General features: G+C 35.1%; 1 protein-coding gene across 2 annotated transcripts in view; it reads left to right on the top strand.

Annotated features, from left to right (window-relative positions):
* Positions 1 to 9,607: 9,607 nt before the first annotated feature.
* Positions 9,608 to 27,847, top strand: part of LOC129255616 (general transcription factor 3C polypeptide 1-like) — a 61,166-nt gene continuing 42,926 nt past the window's right edge. For both annotated transcript variants that reach the window (XM_064097053.1, XM_064097052.1), the window contains exons 1-10: positions 9,608 to 10,380; positions 11,643 to 11,854; positions 12,769 to 12,914; positions 13,260 to 13,500; positions 15,770 to 15,925; positions 16,439 to 16,630; positions 18,473 to 18,575; positions 20,632 to 20,738; positions 21,484 to 21,602; positions 27,341 to 27,450. In XM_064097053.1, the coding sequence (XP_063953123.1) occupies positions 10,326 to 10,380; positions 11,643 to 11,854; positions 12,769 to 12,914; positions 13,260 to 13,500; positions 15,770 to 15,925; positions 16,439 to 16,630; positions 18,473 to 18,575; positions 20,632 to 20,738; positions 21,484 to 21,602; positions 27,341 to 27,450 (1,441 nt within the window). In that variant the 5' untranslated portion in view covers positions 9,608 to 10,325. The remainder of the gene's footprint in view (positions 10,381 to 11,642; positions 11,855 to 12,768; positions 12,915 to 13,259; positions 13,501 to 15,769; positions 15,926 to 16,438; positions 16,631 to 18,472; positions 18,576 to 20,631; positions 20,739 to 21,483; positions 21,603 to 27,340; positions 27,451 to 27,847) is intronic.

Genomic DNA, 27,847 nt, shown 5'->3' with positions numbered 1-27,847 from the left:
GACAACAGTTGATCGGTATATAACTCGGCATTTAGTGCAATTATCGCTTACTATGATGAAATGACGCTTTCAAATGCATATTCAATGCTTATTATCATTTATCATGCAGAAATGCGAGTTTCTACTGTCAACAGGAGATCAGATCTGGTTGGTTTGAGAGTGTGAAATGAAATAAGTAGGATTTAAAAATGATAAATAACTACTAATTATCATCAAGGATTCCCAATTTTAGTGTTTAGAGCACGCCGAGAAAGAAAGATGAACAAAACATTAAAATTCATAAACTTGTCTCAGTCAGATGTGGATTGCGCACTTGAATACTATTCACTTCGTTGAAAGCTACGAGAGGGGGGGGGAGCTGAGTCGGGGTACATACCTCATCCTCCTGTCTTGTAAGCAGGGCGGGGTTGATGGTATATATCTATAGCACCCCCCCCTCCAGCTTGTGAGTTATAATGAGGAAGAGAGGCGATATACGCACAAGAATGGCTTACACTCTTTGTTTGTTATCCATTTTCTTTTATTTACTTTGTTTATTTTTATGCGAATAAAAAAGGTAATAAATCACTTCGAACAAAATTAAACATGCTAACAAGAAGTTTTAACTCCACACAATATATATTTTAGCCCATTGATGGACATCAAACAAGTATAACTTGTAGCTGCAATACCATAGCCTATAGGAAGCGCACAAATTATCTGAATGGAACACTGTATTTTTACATTAAAATGAGGGGCGTCTAATGAGACGTTTTCTTTTCTTTTAACGCGTTTAGTCAGATTTGGTATTGAATGCAAGGTATCAATCTATTCAGGAGAACCCACTCTTTCTTTTGAGACCAAAATATTCAACTTTTCTTTGTTCGACCCTCAGTATAGGGCACATGAGAGTAATTCAACCGCGCGCAAAGCATGTCGGACAGGCGTAAGTAAAGATCACATGACTTTATTGATTAAAATAATTCATTAAAAATGGACAAAATGTTTGTATATCAAAATATAAATGATAGAAACAATGTCATGTTCATACTCTTTCATAATTAAGGCCTTTGGGGAGGCTAGACTGCATTTTTGTATTTCATTTTAATTATTATTACCCACAATGCAGTTCGGGTTTTTCTTGCGATGAACTGGCCGAAATTATGGTTAGTCTTATTTCAGGCCACTTAACTTTTGATTGAGCCGGGCAAGTACCCGATTAACATATCAGGTCTTAATGTACAGTTAATTGTGACTAATGTCAGAGAATTAAAGCAAAATCTATCGAGGGATTGATTTTTGATGATTTTTTGATGAGCTATGATTTAACACGTGAGTCAATGGGGGTCTGTAATACTCATGTGTGCCCTACTACGTATGGTCACTCCCCGATGACTTTTACTCCCCAGACGCCTCCAGGCTACGTATTACCGAACGTGTGTTTTCTATGGGAAAAGTTGAGAAAACAACAAAATTACTGATGAGCCATTTTTACCGTATTTTATTATTTTTAGAATATTAATACTTTGAAAATGTGTTTTTGACCATTTTTCATCATCTTTCTATTCAAGTTCCCCTTGGAAGAATGCTGCAAAGTTTTGAGCGTATGAAATTATTTTCTGAAGCTACGATGCGCACGTTCGGTAATACAAGTCCGGTCGGTAATACAATCACTCACTATACCTGGCTCTGCCCTTGGCAGTCATGTATTTCCAACTATTATTATTAAAGACTAAAGTTAAATTTGTAATTTGTGCAGATCGATGTCTCTCTGTCTTAGCTAGACCAAAAGCTTTGGTCTCAGTTATTGGTTGTTCCGCTGAACTCTGTTGGCTCCAATCACCAATTACAGAGACCAACGTTCAAACTCGATCTGTACAAGGGACTCAATCTCAATGGCCATACGTTTATTTTGATAAACCAGGAAGTGGGAGTTGTTGCGCGACAGCCAAAGTAAGTCACTGTTTTTCCCCTTTTCAGGGCTGCCAACTCTCACGCAATCTGCGTGAGTCTCACACAATTCACCCGATTCTCACGCTCTCACCCTGATCATAGAAATTCTCATGCTGAACCCTGAAAATAGAGAAAAAATGTTTATTAGCCTATAACGGATATTCAATAACATTATAAACCGGCCAGGCAAAAGTTTCAAAGTTTTAACCACACAAGCGCAAAGCTAAAGTTAAACCATCAATGCAAATTGGTTTCGGTTTGCAAAGACAAGATATCGTTGAGATTGGCTTAGTGTATCCCGCGTGTGAGAGCTGGTGACGTTGAAATTTTACTATGAAGCGGTGTTTTTGTGCGAGGCACAACGAGCGATCGAGTTTCAATGCAATGCCATGCCATGGCAATAGCCCCACATATGCATTTGTGTGTGTGTTGATACACTTGGTTTCTTTCGTAGCTTTATTTCAATTGAGCCAAAAAGAATCTGATAATTTATTTATGATGATAGTTTTAGCTTTCTTCCTCTGTTTTCTTTCTATCTTTCTCCCTTCTTTCTTTTCAATTATTGTTTTTTCCCTCTCTTCTTTCATTTTTTGTAACTGTCTTTCTTTTTTAATTTTCCTTTTTTTCTTTGTCTTTCGTTCTTTCTGTCCTTTAAAAAAATATTTTTCTCTGTTTCTTTTTCTCTTTCTTTTTCTTTCTTTCTTTTTTGATTTCTTTCTTTCTTTAATTCTTGAGTCCATCCATCCTATATTTATCTTTTCTTTCTTTCTTTCTTTCCTTCCTTCTTTTTACCCTTTCTTTCCTTCATTCTTTGTTTCTTTCTTTGTTCTTTTATTCCTTCCATCCATGCTTTCTTTACCCTTTCTTGTTTTTTATTTCTTCCTTCTTTCAGCCTCTCTTTCTTTCATTAATTCCTTTCTTCTTTCTTTTTATTCTGTCTTTTGTTTTTTCTTTCTTTTTTTCCCTTCGTTCCATCTATCCTTTTACCTTTTCTTTCTTTCTTTCTTTTTCCTTTTTTCTTTCTTTCTTTCTTTTTTCTTTCTTCTTTCTTTCTTTCTTTCTTTCATTCTTTCCTTCATTCATTCATTCCTTCGTTTCTTTGTCTTTTGGTCTTTCTTTTTTTTTCTTCCTTTCATCTATTCTTTTACCTTTTCTTTCTTTTTTATATTGCTTGCTTGCTTGCTTCCTTTCCTTCCTTCTTCATTTTGTTTCCTTCATTCTTTTATCCTTAAGGGAGCAGCAGATAATAACAGGTTGAGGTTTCAGTGCTAAGCCTATAAAGACAGTTGATTTGGAATAATTAATGCACTTAAAAATGTGGATTTTTTTTCAAGGTCAGTGAACTTCATTAAAAAAGTCAATTAACCTATTTGAATCCTGCCTAATGTATTTATGGAATCTGAGTTAAAAGTATGTGCCAGATTGCACCATTCAAATTGCAAAATTGTAAAAGCTCCCTACCGTGGAAGGGGGTACACCATTCCACACCATCCCCCCTTTGGGCGCTCCGCTCCCTCGCAATGTCTCACTCCAAACTCTTCTCAAAAGTTGGCAGCCCTGCCTATTAAATTTATTTTTTCCAGTTTTGGTGCATTTCAGGCCAAAACAAAATAATAATCTTTATTTTGGCCCAGTACTTTTTACATACCGTAAGAGCACTAGTAATAGTATTCAACCCGTTTGGAGAGTTTCCTCAAATATATAGATATATGGAATTTACCTTAATTTTAGACCTCTCTTATTTCCAAGAGCAAATGCTGGTTATTCTTTTTGTGTTATTTTTTTCTTCAACCCGTCGACTGTGTGCGCGGGCGATTGAATTATACGGCGATGGTTCTTGGCACTAGTATTCAACCTAGCGATAAAAGATGGCCCTTTCTCTCAATTTGCCCTTGTCCCATCCGACTTTGGACTAGACCACTTGAGATGAGACCAAACAGGGAATTAGTCAAAGCCAGAGACTTATAAGATCTAGATATAGTTTAGCAATCTAGACCATTTTGAGATTCGCTATCCACTCATCACTAGGTTGAATACTAGTGCAATTCAGTGCAAAAGGTCATCGCCGCATAATATGATCCTCCGCGCATACAGTCGACAGTTTGATAAAGAAAATACCGACAACAGATTACCCTGGAAATAAAAAAGGTATGAAATTAAGACAAATTCCCTATTTCTAAATATTTGGGGGGATTTGTCCAAATCTTTGAATTATGCCGGGTTGAATACTAGTGCCCATACGGTACTTTTATGAAATAAAGACAAAAATCGATGAGCCCCGTCGGGGGGATTTGCATTGTTTACCCCCTAATGGCGGCTGCACGATAGCGAGTCGTCTGTGTACGAGGAGAAATAAAAGAAAAATCAAAATGTTAAAAAACTCCTCGAAACAGACGGCTGCCAGCTGTCTATGTCTTAGCTAAGCCTGAGTCATATTGATTATTTTGAAAACCGGTGTTCGACAGCTTTATTTCGATCGAACATCGATGCATCGAATTTTGAAGGCGGGGAAAATCGAGTCAATTTTTTTTTTCTCCGGCTGTCGCGTCGATGCGTTATGCACGCACTGCCACTACATGCACTGATGGTATGCGCTGGCCGGGTGAGCGTTGCACAAGCAGATGACAGAGCAAATTTCGTTTGTATTTTCCATGATCACAAAACACAAAAATGGCCGGGGACCGATGCAGAATTTTCCCCAAAAAATCTTCAACAATGATATATGATACATTTACGTTTAATATGAAACAATATTAAAGACATGAATCATGCAGAGTCGATCCGAATGATTTTCAGTCAACGAGCATTCACAGTCCAGACTCGCACACCCCAGCCTCGTCCGCAGCTCCGTGCAGTCACTCTCCCGAAACGACAGGCGTGCTTGCCAGCGCCAGCAAACAAGTGCAACCAGCGGAGAGCACTGTAACTTGCCTGAGATTGTGTAGTTGGATCCAAAATGAGCTCCAATTTGATGGGAATAAATACATGGGCGATTTCACACTAGAACTTCAAAAATATCATAAATTTCAAATTGCTTTCAATAAGTCATAAGTAGTGTAATATTTTACTATGATACTGTACCTAAATTTTATGAAAATTATGAGTTTTAACCAAAAGTGAAGTCGGATATAGTGTTTTTGGGGGGAAACAATGGAATTTTCAATTTTTTAATAATTTTGCTAATTAAATAGTCAAGTACAAACACTGCCTGAAATGATTATTGGTAAAGCACGAGAAGATTGAAAATATTGCAGGTCAATGGAATAATGTATCATTGATGGTTCCAAATAATATTTACAACATTTTCATGATCCATAATAGGGACAGCCCTTATTTTTTCGAACCCATTTTTGGCAATGTCCCGTACGACACATAAAAATACAAAAGTTTTTCCTACAATTTTATTTTTGATGATGCAATTTCACAATATCATATTATCAATTTCTCTATCTTTGACCCATGGGCGGTCGATTTATCCCATAAGGATCTAATTACTGCCTTTCATTTTTCAATAATTGTCAGGACTATTAAAAGTTGTCCCGTACGACACAATATATACTGCATTTTATTGCAGGATTTGGATTCAGAAACTATAAATAGAAGGGCTATTTCAATTTAAGTAATTGATTTGACATAAAGTGAACTGAAAAGTACTCCATAGAACATGAAATGGGTGATTCTAACCATTTTAATTGACTTCATGTAGGCGTATTGTTTTGTGAATCGCTTCAGCTAAACTGGTGATTTTCACTGGTCAGAGCAGGTTAATTTCTTTGTCATTGAGCATGAAAAGAAAACCTTTATAATTGATTCACCCTAGCCTGGAAGATGACTTCCTCTTGCATGCTAATGTGAAATTATTATAAGATGTTAAAAAAAATATTTACATATCAATCATCTACATGTATTTGGACTTCCCTTGATGATCACTATTTTTTATATACACTATTGAACTCCTTACAAGTTGTTTAAAAAAATCTGGAAAATAAGACAAACCATATGGTTTCATGAAATGCAGAAAGGTTTGAAAAAGTAGAATCGCATTTTTTTAGAAAAAAAAATATTTTATGGAATAACAAGTGACAGTTGTGACATATATCATGTATATATACATTTTATATGAAAAATCATAACATTATTTTTAGCCCCATAATCTACACAAAGAGTTTCATTCATTCATTGTTAGTGTATTAGAAATCATCAATTAATTCACTAAAATATAACTTCACACAAAACCTCAAGTTTTTTCAGTTCGTAAAAATGCTGTGAACCATTGTACAATTCCCGTCATAAAAGAAATGATAATATATTGCCCCCGATTGTATATATTGAGGTTACTTAATTATATTGTCCTGAATGACTACTTTTCAAAAGGCTTTTCATTAAAAAGGAAGAATTTAGGGGCAATGCTCTCCTTCTGATAGATAAAAAGTTCATTGTTTTATTCAGCCTGTCCAGTACAACACGCAAGTGCCTGTTCAATACACAAGTGTCCCGTACGACACACAAGTGTCTCGTACGACACATTATTTTGTTTATGATATATTGACAGAAATATTCAGCCAATAGCGGTTTCTAGCATAATGAATGTCTTTAGTTTGATAGGATTATCATAATCATCAGCCAAATAAAGTGACTGAAGAAGTCAAAGAGACGTAAAGTAAGAAAGTTTGGCTTCAATTTAGAGATGTCCCGTACGACACATTTTGAGTGTCCCGTACGCCACAATGTTCTCAAAAATGATAATTTGCTTTATTTATTCATGAATGTTTATTTTGCTTTCTTTCATAGATGTGTTTGTTTTTGGGTAATTGAATATCAATTTGAGTTCAGTTTCTATGAAAATTATCTGTCCAACTCACAGACTTTAGAGTCCGTACGACACATTACCATTTTAAATCTGTATTATACAGGATGTGAATTCAAGTCATGTTAAGTCTTGATTTTCCTAACACTGCGGTAGTACTTGATGATCACCTTTAGTTACTGGAATATTTTTTGTTTTTCTTGTAAAAAAACTGTCAAATGTTCTCTAAATGTCCCATACGACACGTATGGAATCATGTATAATTTTCTCTGGATGGTCATTTGAATTGGTATTTAATGCTGATATAACGATTGTGAGGAAAGATTGTGGAATGAGTTTTGACGATGTTCGAGAATAGAGCTAACGTTAGAGCATGCGATCGAAATAAATACGAATGTCTCGGATCGAGCTCTAAATTCATATAAATCATTTATAGTGGATGTTAAATAATTACGATTTAATAAGATTTTATGGCCATACTAAATATATTGACGATGTCAGCAAAGTATGTTATGTTCATATATGGAAGTAATTATACTGGCATTATTATAATTTTTATTCCATCTCTGGACCGGACGTCTTCGAGAAAAGAAGCACAATGCGCATGCGCGTTCGATGACGTATGACATATTTTCCATTCATGAAATCAGAGCCCAAAGTTGGGCACAAACTAGCTTCGAATTGATGGAAAAAAATATAAAACGCAATTTTCTCTGTTTTGTCATGTAAAATGTTATTATATGGTGATATTACGATGTTGGAAAGAGTTTTTGCATGTTGACAATGTTTGAGAATCAATCCTGATATGATAATTTATTTTTAGACAAGTGCACTCACTCAAGTCGATCGTCATGTGATGTCCGTCATTGAAAATTGAAACGAAATACAAACATTCACATCAAGCTCTAAATTCATATAAATGATTATCATATGCAAATTATTGTTAAATATTACGATTAAATAATGTTCTATGGTCATGATATTAATATTGTTCATTAAAGCAAGGTTTATTTTAGGGCTAGAGACATTTCAATTCTTGAAATCAATTTGACACATTTTAAAGCACTTTCTTATCTGAACTTAGTGTGATGTCTCAATCATGATCATATACAATGTACCCCTAACTAATGAATGAAATCAATGAAGTATATTTCTGTGTATGTCAATGAGTTGTGCAAATAATTGTTCTATATGGAAAATAAGCAACACTTTATAATATATAACTTTCTTACTCTTCTTCTGATTTTGAAATTGTTTTCAGGGTTATGCTTGTTTGATTTTTCTCTATCCTTTCATATCAATATTTTCTGGGGTGGATTTTCTTTTACATATTCAGACGTTCCCTAAATAGCATTTATTCTGTTGCACACTTGCCAGCCTGTAAGAATGCAAAAACGGTAGATTCGGAGAGCATTATCACAGTCATTGAATCGTGTAGTTTTTTAGTAGATAGAGGTGAAGAAGATGTTTTGGCTATCAGATATTTGAAAAAGCAGTAGATTGTATTAAAAAGAAAGTAAGAAAGTGGTCAAGATGCTCGAAAAGTGGTAGACTACCGCTAAAAGCGGTAGAGTTGGCAACTATGGGTTAGTATTAGTATACTAACCTCGCACCAAGAAGAACCGCATTAGGCAGTGGATTTTTAACTAGTGGGTCGTGCGTGCTGCTGTGCCACTTGCGTCCACAACACATGACTTCTATGGCTTGATTTTGAGTGGCCCTACATGTAGATCTAACATAAATGTAGTAGTGGATCGTATCACCTAACACTTTTCATGAATTCAATCATAACAAAAACAATAATTTCATAAAATTCATTATGAGTACAAAATATAAATTTTTAAAATTGAGCTGAAATTGTTTTTTCATTTTTCGCACCCCTCTTCACATGTGAAATATTTTGGTCACTTAAAAATGTATCGTATTACCGAACGTGTGTTTTCTGAGGGAAAAGTTGAGGAAACAACAAAATCACTGACGAGATACATGTAGGTTTACAATAATTATTTTGAGAATATATCAAAGACTTTTAAAATGTGTTTTTTGAAATTTGAAGGGCAAATCAGTGTCAATTTTTTAATTCATTGGTCCATGATATCAAGTCATCATATTAAGAATTACGGGATAATTTATTTATTAATCAATTACCGTAATTGATTATTATGATTGCCTTGGCACAGTGGCAAATTGTCCATAGACAGTGTACAACAGATAGACCATCTCTGCATAGTGATTCGGAGACCGCTGATTGGTCAATAGCGCAGATCACGTCATTCCTTCAGACCGTGTGCGGAAGTATGGCGATAACGATATCCAGTCACATTGTCTACCCGTGAAATGGTCTTAGTTCGTGATCGGATCACTCCAGTATTGATCGAAAATTATAGAGACTCGGCCATTTGATGCATATTCACCCGACGCTCCAAAACCCGGAAATCAGTTGACTTTGTGCACGTTGTGATAGATTCTACAAACTCCAACAAACACGATGCCATATCGACGCTAATTCGTAAGATTTTAACGGAAAAGGAAGTAATCAAAATTTGCTAACCTGTGCGCCGGTATCGTTGAGAAAATAGATCCTCTGAGAATACAGGTCTTTCAAAATTCATATAAAATATAGGAAAGTGAAATTCTAGGTGGATATTAATACCAGGTGATAGAGAATTGCACACTGGTTTTGATGGAATACTGTGTGGGACACTGGAAGACTTGCAATGCGCATGCTGATATATTTTCATTCATAAATTGGCTCACGGCAGTGGCTGGATGACGTCATGTCATGAGCAAAATGTACACGCCCGTGAGCGTTGAACGCTTCGCTATCCATTCTATACAATTTACCACTGTGCTTGGTCCTTGCTGAAACATTAACAGAAATGGGTGGAAAGTGCTGGAGGTGAAAAATCACTCGCAAAATCTGAATGTATAGAACTTCCCACTCATTCAATGATTGATAACCTTGTTCTTTTCTACGGTACTCCCTGTGTGGGGGAAATAAAAGTTGACAATATTTGGCTTTTACACCGTCAGTTTCTGTTCCAACTTTTCATCATATTTACTTATTTTTTCCAAATTAGAAATAGAGATTGTGGACTGACAATTTTCTTTCAATTTTTCTTTCCAACAATATAATTCCTACACATAAAAATAAGCCAAAATTTCAAGATTTTGAGCGCTCTGGTAAGTACAAAAATTATCCCCAAGTTACTAATGGAAAATAAATTGCAACTGTATGGAAAAATTAGTATTTTGGGTTACAAGAGTGATATTTTAATGAATTTTTTAAATGTGTACTGTATACTGCATAGATCTACATGTAGATTTCCCCACAGGCAGGGTGATTGCAGTGAACAAGTGGAGCTTTCCACTTTCATATAGAGCACAAGTTAATGTGCTCAGTAATGTGAGGATTATCATTGTTTAATCATTGAACACAATGGGCCAGGAATGAATTTCACCTCTATGTTGCAACCCATGCAAATGTATTAATCAATACAGATATTTTGTATTTACTCAAATCTCCTATACTTCTTTTTGTTATTAGATATCCATTGAGGAGTAACGGTCAACAGATCATTTTGAAATGGATAATCTGGAAGATGCTGTTTTAGATGAAATAGCACTTGAAGGTTTGGATGGTAAGTTTTGATATTCAGAAAAAGTGTGAGTTCCATGTAGTAGGTGGACATTTTCCAAACTTTTTTTTGCTCTCACAAATAAAGATAAATGCCAGTTGGAACAAATTGAAAATGAGTTTAAACAGAATCCAATAAAATTACTCCTTTAGTGTCTGTTTGTATAAATGAAGAATATGTGCCTAAGAATTCTGGAAGAAATTGTATGAAGTTACTGCAGCAATTTGCAAAATACGCTTTGGATTTGAGTCAGATGTGTGGTATTTTTCCAATCAATAATAATACATTGTCCCACATGTGTTCATCTGGTCTGCAATCTACAGTGTGACCTGCCTACAACTGTACCGTACATGTAGATTTCATGATTTCACAAAGTTCAATTTATGTAACTGTACCAGATCTAGATTGATGATGATAAAGTGACAATTAATTGAGGCTTTACAGACTTTCTCATGAAGTCAGTGTTTACTGCAACTACTTTCATTTATATTAATGATTAAATTTGAGGAGTGAAAATTAATGTAGTACATGTACTTGTCAATGCAAAAGGGCTTACCTAAAGAAAGTTTTCCTGAATATGCCCTGTTAGGAGAATCCAAATCATACTAGACACAGATTTTAGCCTTCGACATAAATTTTTAGGGGGCAGGTAAGATTTTGTTAAATGATGGTAGATATTGAGTTAAGTTTTTTAATGAATTACTGATGTTTATCATAATATCCCTGTTCCCAGAGTTTAGCCTTAGACAGAAATTTATTCTTGGTAGGGTAGGTAAAACTATTTTTACCCAGGTTTAGGTTCATACTTTATGTAATGCTTGACAGAGGGTAAGCTGACCAGAAAACTGTAACGTGACTTATAAAAAAAAAAATATTCCTGGGGGGGGTTTCGAGAATCTGAATTTTATGTAGAAGTTATTTTTTAAGATTTGGGGAATTTTTTTCACAGTTTTTCCACATGTATGATTAACCATAATAAACAAAATTAGACCTATGTAATTCATAGGGCTTTGGAATTTTCAGGTGTTGAAATCCAGGTATTCTATTATATTTCAGTAAAAAAAAAGAAAGGAATGAATTGTGATGGTTGGCTACATGTATCTCTATGCATACTGCCTGCATTGCAGCTTTGTGCATGATCTGCTTTTTTAAATTACCAAATTAAGCAAAATATTTTTTTCTTCTGATTTTGATTTCTTTTGATTTATATGTACATGTATCTATTTGAAATATATTTCTAATGATCTCTTACACCATTTTAACAGGAGTGAGTCTAGAAAGCTTATGGGATCTTGTTGAGCAGAGACTAGCTTCGTTTGATTTCAAGTGTGATGATTACATGAAGAACTTCATCTGGGATGACTTACTTTGTCACCATGAAACCATTTCTTTCTACACTGTACCAGAAGAACTTTTACAGTTAGATGAAAATGATGTCAAGAAAAGGAGAACTTCTAGAAAGAAAGGACAACTGAAGGTAGAAATTAAGCTGCCTCCCTCCAATCATTTCCTCCCCCTTCTTCATTTTGTTTTGTGTTTATTTATTTTTGTGTAGAAAATGTGCTAATTCTCTAATTTAAAGAACATGATATATTAAAGAAGATCTGGGGCCCGTTTCATAAAGGACTTGCAACTGTGGTAGCTTTGCCATTATGGCAACTTCCATGGAAACCTTGATTATGATTGGCTGCTGAGCCCTGTTACCATGGTAGCTGTCATTATTGCAAAGTTACAAGAGTTGCAAATCATTTATGAAACGGGCCCCAGGTCATTGTCCCTTTATAGATATAAGCAGATGTTCATTCCTTGAGAGAGTTGACCTCCTGCAAAAAAGGGCATGATCAGTATCTGATCAGGGAATGTCAGTCTTGCAAAATGTTACATTCACTTTAATATAGATTTTTTTTTTTTAAATATAGCACCTTTCCATGATAATTTTCCAAAGTATTTTATGATAGAAACATAAAATAGTAATTCAACTATCCAAGCACATGCAATATGTAAAGAGCAAATGAAAAATGAATAAAGAGACATTGAATGAAATTAATAAGAAGGATTCCTCTTCCTCTGCCTACAGTGCATCCCAGAAAAAAAAAGAATTATCAATGATTTATCACAACTTAAATTCAAATAAATTAGACAAATAAAAGAGCAGATATTGAACTTCTTAGACAAATTATTTTCTTTTTTCAAAGTGACTTTTTGATATACTTTGTTCATTTTGGTTTGACTCACTTGTGTATGAATAAGTAATCTTCCAAATAATATCAGGTCAAAAGGAGTTTCTAAGCTTTACATTGATAGGTCATTTGCCTATTATAGTGGAGATTAAGCAGTGATAAATCTGTTTTTTTTTAGACTCACTGTGTATTTCTTGTTTGCATAATTAAGGTCCAGCAGACAAGTGGACTGATAGACGACCAGGTCAAAAAAGAGATGGGGTACTGTCCATTCTACAAAGAGAGGCAAGATGTCACAGCAGAAATACGCAAAGATGCCAAGTCGGGTTCTCTCAGTCTACAACAAGTTACAGAGAAGTGAGTGAACCTTCAATGTGAATTTGATCGTTAACCGATTGCCTTCTAAAACCAGGTAGTCCATATGCAAAGCCCATGTGTCGTTACCAGGCTAAGAGTAGTATGTACAGAAAATGTTTTCTGTGTTTCTCATATTTTTTCATGTTTCATTTGTATGAGACTCCTATACAGAATATATTTTTCTTTTTCTTTACATTTATTTGCATTGTTTGGACATGACACTGAGAATGTCAATACTGTTGGTATTAACATGTAGCTCATTTAAACCATAATCACTAAAAGATCATTTGTTTTTCCCACTCTTTTTTCACTAAAAGATTTTTTTTTTTCCACCTGAAATATCAGATGGGGACATTGTTTGATGTTAGTTGCGAGTCTGGAAGCCCGACTACATGCTATTCTATCACCAGTCACCAGTGTAGATTTACCCCTTAACGCTACTTACTATTGCTGTTTGGAGTTTGCTGGAAAGAGCAGGTACCTAGGAGTATCTACACATAGTATCTCTGCCAAGTTTGATGTCACCTTCTCATATGTCTTCCACATGTTTAAGAATTTGGTGAAGCTTGGTGTTATCACCAAAGAGGTATGTAATACAAGGTTTTCTAGTACAAATAACATTTCTTAATTTTAGAGGCATGTTCCAAGCTTGATCCATAATCGATCTAAAGTGCTATGCTTCTCAAGTTTAAACGCATTTTTTGTCTCGCCTGCGTAGCAGAGTGAGACTGTAGGCACTGCTTCTCTGATGGCGGCAACATTATCTTAACCAATGGTTAAGTTTTTGAAATATCATTATAACTGAGAAAGTATATGGACCAAGTCCATAAAACTTGGATATAAGGGTAATCAAGTATTACTTAAAGGGGAAGTTCACCCTGACAAAAAGTTTATTGTAAAAATAGCAGAAAAAATAATTAAAAATATTGCCGAAGGTTTGAGAAAAATTCATCAAATAATTAAAAAGTTATTAGAATTTCAATTATTTGATTTGTGACGTCATATGCGAGCAGCATTCCTACACAGCGAATGGTAAAAAATCAATGAAATTTCATTTTCTCAGAAGATTGAAAATGGTTTTCACTGTACCTTTTGTATATCAATAGACAAATCATTTCACAAAATTAAGTCATCAGGAACCATACAAAATTTGAAATTCATGCATTTTATATTACATAACACATGGGGCAGCTGCTCGTTTATGACGTCACAAATCCAAAACTTTGAACTCTAATAACTTTCTTACTCTTTAACGGATTTTCCTCAAACCTTCACCAATATTTTTTACTATTTTTTCTGCTATTTTTACAACAAAGTTTTCTTCAGGGTGAACTTGACCTTTAACGTCCTTTTTTTAGTTTCAGGTCACATGACTAAGTTCAGAGGTCATTTAGGGTCAATGAACTTGGACCATAAATAAAAGTTTACCTTTTGCTCACAACACATAAAGAAAAATATGAAGAATTACCTTGAAATTTTTGCCTGCTAACTGCTGCCTTCTTCAACGATGACCGAAGTGACCCGATTTGACCTAGTGATGTAGCAATCGAGTGGAGTTGGGGCGTCGATGTTCAAGGAATTTTCAAGAAACTTAGACCATGTTGGGGGGAATCAACATCAAAATCTTTACGTAAGGTTAAGTTTTTGAAATGTCATCATAACTTAGAAAGTACAGTTGAGGCCAGAAGTTTACATACACCCAGGAAATTCAAAGAAAAATTAACACTTGCCAAACATAAAATTTACTGTATCTTATTAGATATTTGTGCTATCATGACGAATTTGATATCAAAGAAATGAGTTTGTCACGCCCTTTCATCACATTGCTTTGTCATCAGGAGCTGAAAAATATTAAGGTGTCATTTTTCCCAAAAAACTTTTAATATTTTATACAAATAAAAACTTGACAAAAACATTTCACATTTGTGCTAGTTACTTCTCTACACAAACATTTCAGATTACACTTTTTGTTCAGTGGTGACATATCATGATAGAAAATATAATATAAATCATAGATTTGACATTTATATATTTCTGTGATACAATATTTGAAAATATAATAATAAACGATAGAATACATTTTGCACAAATATTACTTTTTTTTTCAAAGAAAATTTCACCGGAAATATACTTCATCCTAATCATGTGAAAGAGCTTAATACGGTCTTTCATTTGGTACCAAATTCGTCATGGTAGTATTTATATTTCAAACAAGTTATATTTCAATAATCAAGTATCACTGATCATCTTGCACAAGTCTTAGGTCACACGATAAAGGGCAAATGTCATTTAGGTTCTATGATCATATTATTAAGGTGAAGTCGTCACTTTCCACTTTTCTTGCTTGACCAATAACTCCATTTTCCGCATTACAGGTGGGCGTATTATGTGCTCGCCATAGCAACACTCTTGTTCCTTTTTGTTCTCAAGCAATACAGACTCTATAAAACCATGGTTTTATTAACAGGGATGCCACTTTTCAGATAAAGCTAGAAATTTCTACCATTTTAATTTTTTTTTGTCATAGGGAGCACTTCATATATATCCAAAGGAGCCTGAATAATTTAGTAAATTTCCCCTCTCTTGGATCAATTCTTAGAAGTCTGAAGAGGATTTGATTTTTTCTTTGTATTTAAAAAAGATGGTTGAAAATTATTGAATCAAAGTTCTATATTATTATGTGCTGAAATAAGGAGTGATCGGATATCAAGAAATTACAAGGCCTGAATGAAATTCTTTATGAGCTTGGGCCATTATGTTACTGTATTTCTTGTTTATGCTGATGAAGACCACTTATAATGCTCTGAAAGTGTAATCCTTTAACATCGAGTAATTTACAAACTCTTTTAATGTAGCTGAAGGGAAATATTGCATACATCTACCTGATTCGATTCAAGAGGCAACCAGTCAAGGAAGTCTCACTTACTAGCATGATATTGGACTATATAAAGGACCAACCAAACAGTATAGCGCCCAGATACGAGTTGGTGGAGTTTGTGCTGAGTTACGATGTGAGTATTTACAGACAGAGCACTAGTGCACATCATCTGCCTTGTAAGCTTAAATTAGGGAGCCGATACACGTCTATTGTGTTTTATGACTTGAAATATTAAATATTTCTTTTTTGTCTTACATGTACACAACAATAATGGAAACCTGGTTTGTTTCTGTATGAAACATGTGACACCGTTATCATTATAATAATTTATTGTAATCAAAATTAGAGCTCTCCATCATTAAATTCAAAAGAAAAATATACATATAATGATTCATAGTAATATTTTAAGTGCCATGCTTATTAAGTTTTTGTCTTCTTATTTGAATCAACTTTATGTTGGGGGTGAAGTTTATCTTTTAATGAGGGGTCGAATATTGTTGCTGGATGAATAAAATTCATTAATCATATTTGAGAATCACAGAAACTAAGTCTATATGAAGTGAGTTGTTTTCTTCATAGATATTTATAGAGTGATATTCTGCTACTTCTCCATGGATTTTATTTTGTTCCCTTTTCTTATTCTTAGTATTCCTATGGGCAGTTCAAGAAAGTTCTGAAGAATCTTAAATTCAGCAAGGTTGTAGAAGCAGTGTCCATAACTGCCAAAGAACTGCCCCAATACTGCCCTGAGACAGTGCAGTCTGTGAAGGAGTTTAAACTAAGAATGGTTCAGGAAGAAGACAATACAAACAAAGAGAGGAATCCAGAAGATTTCCAAGTAAGTACCGTCTCGGTCTGAATGTAACAACGTTTTACCAAAATGGAAATAAGTATGTTTATGTTAGTTTCAAAGGAGCAATTCCTCCTCTCCGGATTTCTTTAGATTATGTGCTTTGTGAGAGTGTATTTCTGAAAAAAGACCAGCATGCCAATGGAGACCAACAAAATGAACAATCAGACTATTTTGATTTATGAAATATATTAATACTGATTTGGATATTTGCTCACACCAATGTAACCTTAGTTGAAAAATATTGAGCTCATAGAGCATGTTTGATGTAAATCCTATTTATTGTGAGGATATTAAAAGAAGTGATGTATTTAAATCACAAATAATTTATTGAAATTTTATCAACATCTCTCTTCAAAATGAAACTTATGGAACAACAACATATAAGCCGCAACTGCACAGCAATTTCTTATGATAAAAGTGATTTATCATCTTCTGTGCATGAATATCATCATTTATAAAATCACTATTAATTTGTTTTCTGCCTGGCTGTGAATCTGGTAATATCAAACTAGAAAACATGCAGAATGTTATTATAACAAAATAGACAGAGACAATCACAACGAATTCCTCCCGAAAAACAATAAATGTTCATGATAATCCATGTATATGCTATGTGTAGTCAACTTGTTTATGTAATTTCTTTTTTATTGTTTTCTTTATAAGAGGAGCTATTTGTTTCTTATCTATGTACATTTTATTATGCATTATCTGAAAATTTAGACAAAAAATATTGAATAAAATTCCCATCACAAATTTTTAAGATAAAGAGTTGTTAACAAAAATGTGTGCAATGTAAATATCTTTACCCTAACTTAACTGGGCTATTTTGCAATATTAAAGTCTAGGGCCCGTATTCCATAAATGAGATAAGCTTTTTGCTTACATGTAAGTTTAACCAATTTGTCTTCAGCAGTTTGCTTGTCTAAGAAATCTTCCCTAACGATATTCTATAAACTTTAAGACATTTGTTTCAAGTCAGACGATATGACTAAGCCAAAGTCTCAAATTCTATGACATCATGAGAAAATTGAAACGCAGCGCAACTTTTGTCGCAAACGTAACAGCTGGTCTGTGGTAAAAAGTCTATGCGTTTTATGTGTTAAAGCAAAAATCGCATCATAACGAATATCAAGATGGAGGCTGAGATAAAAAGGAAGGCCGATTTCACTGAAGGAGAGAAAATTACACTAATAGCAAAAATAAGAGAGAGGGAAGAGGATCTTGAGACCAAAGCTTAATTCACGTTTCATGATAATGAAAAGGCGTGGGCTGAAATTGCCTTGAAACTAAAACAATTGAGACAACACACAACTGTCTTAAAGTTAGGGCAAAATTTTTGCCATGTTGTATGTATTGAATACAGACTCTGAAGTTTTAAGAAAAGTTACTTTGCCATTCATCCTATATCTGTCTTAGTCGTGCAAAAACTCTTAGCCAAATTCTTATACAAAATTCTTAGCCAATTCTATATGGAATACGCGTTTTAGCTAAGAATTTTGTCTTAGACAGAAGATAAGACAAAGTGCTTAGATTTTTTACTTAAGCGTGCTTATCTCGTTTATGGAATACGGGCCCTGGGGCCTTAAAGGCTCCCCCACCCCCAAGATCTCGGCTGCAGATCACATGATTGTGACAAAAAGGTAGAGAATGTCTTTAATCTATGCTGTTGCACAGGTAAATTGCACAAAATTCATTTATTTTTTTATATGAATAAAAAGGGATGACTACTTCGTTTAGTTCTATATTGAGTTGCAGCCAAGAGTATTTCATGTTATTAGATCATCTTCTGGAAAAGTATACATTTTTTTGGCCTTTTCCTTTTTGCAGATAGTGTGTGTTCGTCTTTTGAAGCAGGGAGACATTGCTGATGATAGTATTGGGAATGATGGCGATGATGATGCTGATGATGATGATGACGTTGTCGATACAGGTTAGTCTTCTTTGATTTTTTTCTTGTCCTTTTGTTAATTTCTGTTTGACTACTTAACAAGGAACAAACTTTATGAGGCTGTGTTGTATCGACAAGTTTCTATGACAATTGGTAAACTTGTCTTACAAATATTCTAGAGTATAAGCTGATTAGTGAGCTAAAAATCATGCCTTTTGAGTATGTCAGCTTTGTAGCATTTCATATGAGACTTATACCCCCATCTCACTAGGAAGGCGATCGTGGCGACCATGGCAATCTGTGTAAATCCCGCAAATCGTAGCAGAATCTTCCTCGAATTCTATTTTTAGCCTGCGAGACGATTGCACTGCAACTTCTATGCGACCGACCTGCGCCGAAGGCGATGGTAATACGCTGAAAGTACGACGATGCCACTTTCTTGCGACGATTCGAGGCAGATGTGATGCGCTGCTTCTGCGATCAAAGCGATCGTACAACGAGGCTCATACGCTAATTAGGACCTTGGTACGGTGGTGCTACGAATGAAGCGATTATGTTACGTTCATGATGGGCTCTTGAAACGATTTCAAGCAATCGGCATACTAATCGCGGCACATGACACATTTTTCAGTCGATTGCCAACCTCCGACCAACATGGATGTCCAGAATTTGGTTGGACTTATACATCTTGGCATTCTAAAAGAACATCAGTTGAAAGTTGAATGCGAGGACAGGAGAAGGAGGAGGCCAAAAAGATACAGGGTCCGATCCTGGCTGTCACATTATAAGTCATAATATACAATATTTTTAAAATTTCATTCAAAAGATGTCGATGAGACTAATAGTTGATATGAGGGATGCATACAGAATTTCATAAAAGAGCATAAAAATCTTTGATATTCTGTTTATTTTTTTCCACAAAAATTTGTCACTCAAAAATATTTGGTAAATTCCTTTCAAATTTGCTGACAAGAAGTAGTCTACTGATGTGAGAGCACTCATAAAAAGGGAGGGGGGCACAATGCCAGAATCTCCCTAAAGATTGCCTTTCCCAATCAATACATTAGTGATCGAATCATTAACAAAATTTGACGTTGTCTACTGTCACTGTGGTTAGAATTCAATTTATTTTCAAAACATAATCAATTTATTTATTTCTGCAGAGGTAACCCATTTCGTCATCAAGACATGTGAGCGTTTTTACTCTTTCCAGCTGGCTCAGCAGTAAGATTTTCATCCTCCTCCTGTACCCCCTCCTCTTCCTCCTCTACCTCCTCCTCCTCTACCACCACCATAACCCCTTGATCTTCCTCTTCGACCGCCCGCCTAAGAGGGGTAGCTTTGGCAGCTTTCCCTTTTCTGGTCCTTTTTCTGGGAGGTATGTTTGAAAACGCCGTGGTATCGCCTCGTAATCTGTTGCAAATATGATAATCCGCCACCATCGGCACGACGTTTTATAGCAGCGCGGACGGTTGTTGCGCAATCGCTGCCCAGTCATCAGCGGCGCAGCAAAAGCGCAACGCGAACGCCTGTAGCGGGCTGAGAACGTGTGCCACATGCCACCCAAAGAAGGAAGCGTCGTGGTGGAAGCTGTGTGAAGCGTGTCGAGCGCAAGGCAGTCGCCTTGTAAAGGAAGCAGCGTAGCAGAATTGTCTTGGGAACGGGCCTGAAAACCGCGGGCGATCGGTGCCGCTTTTAATGCGCTTATACTACGCTTTATGCGTTGGGGCTCCGTTACAGCTACGAATATGTCGTTTGTAATACGCTCATGACTCGATTGTGATGCGCTTTAGCACCTCCGCGATCTCGCTACGTAAGTTTTGAACATGTTCAAAATTTTGTGGCGACCAGGAAGATGGTGGCGATCCTTGCCGCTTCAGAAAAGATCAAGGTACGACGGAGAAGATTGAAAAGATCAAGGCACAATCAAGCTACGTTATACCACGCTTTGTCGATTTTTGACGATCGCAGTGGAATCGCCATCTAGTGAGATGGGGGTATTAGCACTAATCATTTAGTATTTATAAAGCAATAGTGTTGAAAATTACCTCATGATATTGAATAATATATTTCCTTTTTTTTTGGTTTATCTGATTAGATATTGACTTGTCTAAGTTGCGTTTGGATATGGAACTCTCAGATGTTCAGCAGGTATATTACTACATAGAGAAGAAACAGAATGAATCACATGGTGTTTCTCTGAATGTAAGTTAAAGCTTCAGAACAATTTTTATTAAGTTTTTATTCAAGGAAGAATTTATTCATATTATCTTCGGATATGTATATATATATATATATTTCTCTACATCTGTGTTTAAGGCGAATTTTTTTGTCTTCTTTCGTTGTTCGTAATGCGCCTTAACACCCTCTAGCTTCGTCTTTACGTCTATATGTGTATTATGACGGAATAAACCCATTCATTGACTTCACCCTTACGTAGGATGTAGGCATATATATATATATATATATATATATATATATTTATATTTATATACAGTGCGTCCCAGAAAAAAAGGAAACCTTTTCAGTTATTCAGTGTAATTTTTACCTACCGGTATGTTCATAAATTTGCATCATGAAATGTACATGAATTGAGAGATATGCTTCTCTTCTATCATTTGTGACCCATCTTAACATTCATAATGCACGCATGGCTGAGATAGAACAATGGAAAATTGTAAACACGATAACTTCATTTTAACTTAATCTAAGCTCATATAATTTGGTGTGTACGATACTAGCATAGATCCCAGGAAGTTTATCGATTTTGAGGTCAAAGGTCAAGCCACAGTCACATGTTTTCATCTTACCCTTTTGCAGTCCTTGTAAATGCGATAACTTCATTTTAACTGAACCTAGGCTGAGAGAGTTTTCTCCATTATTCAAATGCATAACCCAAACTAGACTTTCTCTTTTACTCTGTCCTGGTGTATGTGTACATATAATGCAGGAAGTGGTGCACTCTTTAATGATGGAGAGAACATATGTGAGAGTAATCATGAAGTTATTAACCAGAGACAAATTGGTGAAGCCCTTAAATTACACAACAGGAAAAGCAAGGGTGTGGAGGTGAGTCTTTGTTATACCATGTGATAAACCTCACAAATCCCCAATTTAAGACAAAATATGGCGTGAACACATAATTATCATACGTGGCCTGAAAGAGTATGTTCTCCCAAATAATTTGATACCATATTTATGCGGTATGTGTTGACGCTTGGATGATCAGGAGGTATTATTTGCAGTGATGTAAATTAATGCATGACTGCAATGAATGAATCCAGATGTCAATGATGTCATAAACTTACAAGGGAAGCATTAAAATGCACTTCATAACACTTGTTTAGTAATTTACATTATAAGTGTTTGATAAACACTTTTTAAAATCAATACTCAAGATAATTTCATTGAAAAGGGACTTGCAAAGATGTTTACTAGTTCATGTAGGATTATGACATTGGCATCTGGGGTTCATTCATTGCAGTCATGCCTTACTTTGGCACAGATTAAAATTTACATCACAGTGAAGAATACCTCCTTATCATCCAAGTGTGAAGACATACCACAAAAATATAGTAACAAATTATTTGGGAGAAAATACTCTTTCCGGCCATAATGATTATGTTTTAATGACATATTTTTTCTTAAATTGGGAATTTGTGAAGTGTCAAGTTTTTTTTTTACTCACCCACAGTGGCGTACCGTGGGTCACGGCATTGGGGGGGCACCAGCAAAAATTTTGAGTCACCAAGTGAGCGGGCAAAGCATGCTCAGTTGCAACGTATACTGACCTTTTATACATTTTTAAGGACAATACCATTAAACGGATATGTATCTCACGGATCAAATAATGCGAGCGCGAAGCGTGAGCTTAAAATTTTTGATATTCAGACCTAAAAAGGGACAATATAATCAAATTTTTGTTATGATACGTACCTGTCTCGCTAAACAAACAACGCAAGCGCGAAGCGCGAGCTGAAATTTTTGTATATATTGACCCCAAACAGGCATATTTTAGGACTATTTTTTAAGGAATCCATTAAGAGTATACATATCTCACCATAGTCATCTAATCGAGTGCCAAGCGCTAGCTGATTTTGTTAGAATTACATCTAAACATGTGAATTACTTTTTGTAGTCATTATAATCATGATTATCATACGCCTTTCACAAATCAAATATTGCGAATGTGAAGCTCGAGCTAAAAATTTAGGAAATTCAGACCTGAAGAGGGACATTCTAAGGCTTGTTTGTAGGAATTCACTAAGAACATACGTATTTCACTAACCAAATTATGAGAGCACGAAGCCCGAGCTGAAAATTTTTGATATTCAGATCAGAAAAAGGGACATTTTAAGGACTGATTTTAGGAATTCAGGAAGATCAGACATATCTCACCAATCCACTATTGCGAACGTGAGCACGGACAGGAAATGTTTTATATGAAGACCTTAGAATGGGGCAATCACTTCAAGTTGTCATGAAAAAGAAGCATATGTCACTACATAAAACAATAATAACTCGAAGTGTGAGGAAATATATTTGGTGTATATTGACTTGAAAACGAAAGGTTTTAGCACAACAGGATTATATCGTCGCCTGGGAAGCATAGTGACGTTAACTCAAAAATTTCGTCCCCGGGTCGATTTTTGTCTCGCCTGCATAGCAGAGCGAGACTATAGGCGCCGCTTTTCCGACGGCGGCGGCGGCGTCAACATCAAATCTTAACCTAAGGTTAAGTTTTTAAAATTACATCATAACTTAGAAAGTATATGGACCTAGTTCATGAAACTTGAACATAAGGTTAATCAAGTATTACCTAATATCCTGCCTGAGTTTCAGGTCACATGACCAAGGTCAAAGGTCATTTAGGGTCAATGAACTTAGACCATGTTAGGAGAATTATTTTCAAAATCTGAACCGAAGGTTAAGTTTTTGAAATGACATCATAACTTAGAAAGTTTATGGACCTAGTTCATGAAACTTGGGCATAAAGTTAATCAAGTATTAGTGAACATCCTGCTCGAGTTTCAGGTCACGTGACCAAGGTCAAAGGTCATTTAGGGTCAATGAACTTTGGTCAAGTTGGGGGTATTTGTTGAATTACTATCATAACTTTGAAAATTTACGAATCTAGTTCATGAAACTTAGACATTAGGTTAATCAAGTACCACTGAATATCCTGTGAGAGTTTCAGGTCACATGACCATGCTCAATGGTCATTTAAGGTCAATAAACTTAGGCCATGTTGGGGTAATTGTTGAATTGCCATCATAACTTTGAAAGTTTATGGATAGAGTGAATGAAATGTGGACATGGGTGTAGTTGACAAGTCTTAAGTCACCGTTCAAATGTCATTTATGGTCAATGAACGTGGTATTATGTCATTATATGAATGGTGTTTTTGTGAATGATTATTTTATAGTAGTTTTCAAAGTTAGCACTGCTGCTATATTAAATCGCGTAATGCAGGCGAGACTGCCAGAGGCGTTCCACTTGTTTGTTTTACATATCATCTTTTAGAGTTTTTCTTTCTCTTGTTTGGTCTTATCGAGAAATCACGAATTCAAATATTTATCAAGATATCTATCAGAAAATTATTGATGTTAACTCTTTTTCGCACAATTCCTGAGAAGCATACTGACGTTAACTCGTATTATGTTTGTGCGCATCCTGATCTGCGCATATTTTACGCTACACGCACTGACGTCACAAACAATGCTACGCTATGCACACTGACGTCATAATGAACGAACATGCGATTACTAAGTGATCAGCTATAGGTATCAGCTGATTTTTCACATATTTTGCAATCTAACTGCAGATCCGATCTAGCTAATTAGGTGAAAATAATCCACAGACCAATGTTTTTAAATACAATACCTGAATACTTTCCTCTGCTTTATATTATGACGAATATGACCTCGTATTCGAATAAATGGTGGAGTGGTTTGGAATATTTTCTCACATTGATACAAATGCCAAATATTCATTTGAATGCGCAATAAAAATTTTATTGAAAAATATCAAGTGGGTAGAAATAAAAGCTCAATAGCCAAAAAACAAGCTCATCAACTCATATCAATTTTTGCATAATAAATGAAATATTCAGGTGCTAAAGAAACTGCAAAATCTGGTGAAAATGACATAAATTTTATTTTAATTGTGGAATGCCCTTAATAGTTCCCTCACACCCCAAATCTAAATGCACACGCACTGAAAAAAAAACAAAAAAAAAACTATGAATTGGTACGTATTGTTGATTTTTCTATGATCATAATTCATCAATAAATGCCGAGTAAACATTTGTGGTAATTAATGCATACGACAATAATTTTAACAGATCTAGCCAATCTTATGATGTTGGGTGTGCGAAAATATGTCGAGGTCTAAGTTAGGATCTAGAGACGATAAAATAAAATTATCTAGTCTGTCTAGTAATTTAGATATCATTAAACTTATTAAGTTATATTAATCCATTGCCAAATACAGTTAGGCCTAAAGTTTAAGGCCTTACTTAGGCTACTCACAAGCTCTCTGCACCAAACCTGTCTGCGGTGAGTCCAAGCAACAGCCAACACACAATGCAAATTTTAAAAAGGTCTTTCAAATATCACTTTTATAACAAAAAAATACTCAGTTCCATTCATTTATGGTTTGTCTTCATAATAAACCTGGGGATCTTTTTTTGAGTACTAGTCTAAGTTATCTGTGGAAAGAAAATTTAATTAGCCACCAGGCTTTCACCCCTGACCTTGACTTGTAAGGCAACTTTCACTGGAATAAAAACATAACCATATTTTATACTTGATATTAAAACAATAAAAATTTATATATGAATATCATTGTAAAATTGATATGTATGAGAACATGAAAATATAGGGGGATTTAGAATAAGATTTTGATCAAATAAGGGCGCTAAGTAGTTTACGCCCCTACGCGCGCCCACCGATCCACAAAGATTCAAGAAGCATAAGGGCGCTAACTTTTTAATCGACTGTATTATCTGGAATTGCTTATATTTTCTTGTAATTCCTCAATATGAGTTTAAAGACATCTCTAAGTTTTCTTGTGTGAAAAATTAAAGGAAATAATTAACGATAACATTGCAAAATCCATCTCCAAACATTGTCCACAAACTTTAAATGCGATTTTCTCGAAATCGTTTTTGCGCGCGTAAAATCAGATAACATCACTATGCTTCTCAGGCGACGATATATCTTGTTAAACAGACAATACGAGCACCAGGAACAATGAAGACATAGGCCCTGAGCAAATTATGTTTCATAAAGATATGAAAAAAATGTTTCTCATGTAATATAACATAACACAGTTAAAATAAAATATAAAATAATGAACAATAATTTCTTCTTTCCCACTATGTTTTTCTTCTTTTTTCTCTTTCTCCTTTTCCCCGTTTTTTTTTTGGGGGGGGCCAGCCAATTGGGGGGGCATGTACCCCCCATGCCCCCCGTAGTTACGCCACTGCTCACCCAGTATATGTATTAGTGTTTGCAGAGAGAAATCAAGTGCTCATTATATTCTGACCATATCAATATAATTTTATAGTCATAGGCTTTGTAACATCCTTCTAACAATGGAAAAATATCCTTAACGATCAGTGACATCAATTCAAATTTAAGCGTTGTCTATATAAAAATCCTCCTGTATGATGATTAAAATAGAATGTATAGAGGGTGAGCCTTTATTGGTCAGAGATCTTGCTCTCATTGTTACCAAAGAACAGTTTTACTTTGAGGGATGAAATTACTTTGAGGGATTATTTTTCAACTTGGCCCAATTATGCATATGAGAGATGATGATCTGAATAGATTTTAGGGTCTTAAAGTCATTCCGGTCAATATAACTGGAGGCGATTATCATTTGAGAAATATAGTTCAAATTTGGATCATGCCGTCATACGCCCTAATAATTTTATTTTATTTGAAGTCACAAGAGTAAAAGTCAAAAGTCACAGAGGTCAAAATATACATTGAAATATTCTTATCTCACAATAACAAACCATTCAAGTGATCAACTCAAATTCATGTATGCTTTTGTGACTGAGGATGATTTATTAGATGTTTGAGTTAAAACATCCTTACACACATGACAATATCTTGTGATAAACAGTAACTCTTTGGAATGTTAAAGGCAGGCTGGGGAAGTTTGGATATTGTAAATAAGATTGCATACATGATCTGAAAATAATTCAGAAAAAAATCTTGGAACCAGCTGGATTTGAACCTCTCATCTACAGATTGCCGGTCAGCCACTCTACCACCAGACCATCACTGGTCCATGGCACAGTCTCAATGAAATAAGAACAAATACCTCAGTACCTCTGCATTTTAACTTGACTCGCATTCATAGTCCACCATGGACAATGGAATGGAGTGTTAAAGGCTTGCTGGGGACTTTTTGAATACTGTAAATACAATATCTTGCTTGCACCTAGTAATAAATTGAGGTGACGGACACCTTGAAACTTAGCTCATGTTATGCGCAAGGGAATAATAATGATACGATTGTATATTGGGGTCACAAGATCAAAAGTCACAGAGGTCACTGTTTGGAAATATTTGAAGTTGGACATGTAGTATATGTTTAATCTGTGGATGATAGAGGCATCAATTTTAACTGCATGTATTTTATAATTCATCTAGTTTTCATTCATTTTTTGTGCAGAATGACTTTGTCTTTACTCTCATACTCTGCCAGCATATCATCCTCATCATTCTTACAATCAACTCAATTAAATATTTGAAGATCATGTATTGATTAGGGAACATACTTGTTTAACCTAGATTCTTCACTCAGCGTGGATTGGATGAAGCCACAGTTCCAGAAGAAGTTCTGAAGCTGTATCAACAGCAAAAAAAGATAACTCTTGATGAGAGGCAGACACCAGACAAAGGTCAGTTTTATTGTCCCCATTAATGCCCCTGCTTCATAAAATGAGAGAGCAATAGATGTATAAATGCTATCTTTCAAAATAGAATGTAGTGAAAGTGTCATACAGATTATTTATGATTGATCATGTGAATAGTCTTAAGAAGGACTGTTTGGGCTGATGGAGTCAAGACAAAGAGGGAAATGATATTCATCATACTAAATAGGTTCATTATTGCGGACTGAAATTGCGAGACAAATGAATACCCTCTAGCGATATTCATCATATTTGGGTCAAATCTGAAAGGGTAGAAAGTGGTTGATGTGATAAAAAAATTAGTTTGATACTGTTGACCTATGAATGTCAAATCATAGCAACAAATATATAGTTAGCATCCTTTGACAAAAGTGAGTATTCATTA

The sequence above is a fragment of the Lytechinus pictus genome, chromosome 3, assembly GCF_037042905.1.
Source record: "Lytechinus pictus isolate F3 Inbred chromosome 3, Lp3.0, whole genome shotgun sequence".
Taxonomy (NCBI): domain Eukaryota; kingdom Metazoa; phylum Echinodermata; class Echinoidea; order Temnopleuroida; family Toxopneustidae; genus Lytechinus; species Lytechinus pictus.
This window is presented reverse-complemented; position numbering and strand designations above follow the sequence as displayed.